General features: G+C 48.2%; 1 protein-coding gene across 1 annotated transcript; it reads right to left on the bottom strand.

Moving 5' to 3' along the window:
- Positions 1-333: 333 nt before the first annotated feature.
- On the bottom strand, positions 334-873 carry LOC141659981 (uncharacterized). The gene has a single exon (XM_074466932.1). The coding sequence runs from the start codon at positions 871-873 to the stop codon at positions 334-336; it is 540 nt and encodes a 179-aa protein (XP_074323033.1).
- Positions 874-1,310: the final 437 nt, after the last annotated feature.

The following is a 1,310-nucleotide window of genomic DNA, read 5'->3' as shown; positions in this document are numbered from 1 at the left end:
TAAGGGATGCCATAGCGGCACACAATGGTCCTGTGCACAAATTACTTGAGCTTTTTTACCATGATAGTGGCTAAAGGCTCGGCCTCTGGCCATTTAGTGAAGTAATCTACCGCAATAATCGAATATTTTACACCTCCCTTGGCCTTCGGGAGTTCTCCAATCAGATCAATTCCCCACGTAGCGAAGGGCCAAGGGCTCATGAGGGATGTGAGAGGGGCCACGGGGCTATTGTAATAATTGGCATATCACTAACACTTATCACAAGCTCGAGAGAATTCAAAGGCGTCTTTTTTCAGCGTTGGCCAATACTAACCCTGACGGAGGATTTCTGAGCTAGAGAGCTACCCCTGAGTGATTGCCACAAATTCCCTTGTGTACTTCCCTTAGGATATAATTGCATTCATCCTCATCTATGCACTTGAGGAGGGGCACACTGAACCCTCTTCTGTATAAGACCCTATCGTATATCACATAGCGGGCTGCCTTGTATTTTATTCTTCTTGCCTCATTCTTTTCATCCAGGAGTGATCCTTCTTTTATGTAAGCTAAGATAGGTGTCATCCACGTGGGGCCGAGGTCATCATTGAGGCTGCCCACATCGTGCTCGAGCACACTGGACTTCCTCTGTATATCAAAGGGCACGACCCCTAACAAAGTGGCCTCACGATGCGAGCCAAGCTTAGCCAGCTCGTCCGCACCTTCATTCTGCCCGTGCGAAATCAGTTCCAACCTCACCTTGTTGAACCTCACAATTATCCTCTGCGCACACTTCAGGTAGAGCTCTATTCTTGGCCCCTTATCTTGATACCCCCCGTTTATCTGATAGAACATGATCATGGAGTCACTAAACACATTCAAATTCTCCGCCTTCATTTACAGAGCTAGCTTGAGACTGTTGATCAAGGCCTCATACTCAGCATCATTGCTGGTTGCATGAAAGTCCAGATGGGTCGCCCGTCTGATCTTATGGGCCACTGGGCTAATTAGCTCAATTCCAGCTCCTTCCCCATCTCCATTAGAGGCTCCATCCACAAATAGGTTCCACCATGGGGCACTATTTTGTCTTACTAGTCCGACCTCTTCTGCACTAGGTATGACAGCAAGGGCTCCCTGCTCCACTTCTTGATGTGGAGGATATTCCAGCACAAAATCGGCCAGGGCTTGGCCTTTGATTGCGGTCTTTGGCTTATAATCCACCTCGAACTGGCCGAGCTCAACCGTCCACTTCAGCATTCGACCAAAAGACTCTGGTTTGTGCATTACTTGCCTGAGTGGGTAGGAGGTTCGTACTTCTATCCTATGCACCTGAA

Source organism: Apium graveolens, chromosome 5 (genome assembly GCF_009905375.1).
Source record: "Apium graveolens cultivar Ventura chromosome 5, ASM990537v1, whole genome shotgun sequence".
NCBI lineage: Eukaryota > Viridiplantae > Streptophyta > Magnoliopsida > Apiales > Apiaceae > Apium > Apium graveolens.
Note: the sequence above shows the minus strand (reverse complement) of the source record. Positions and strands in the feature narration are given on the sequence as shown.

Coding starts and splice junctions, on each gene's coding strand:
- LOC141659981 (XM_074466932.1), bottom strand. CDS start 873: ATGAAGGCGGAGAATTTGAATGTGTTTAGTGACTCCATGATCATGTTC.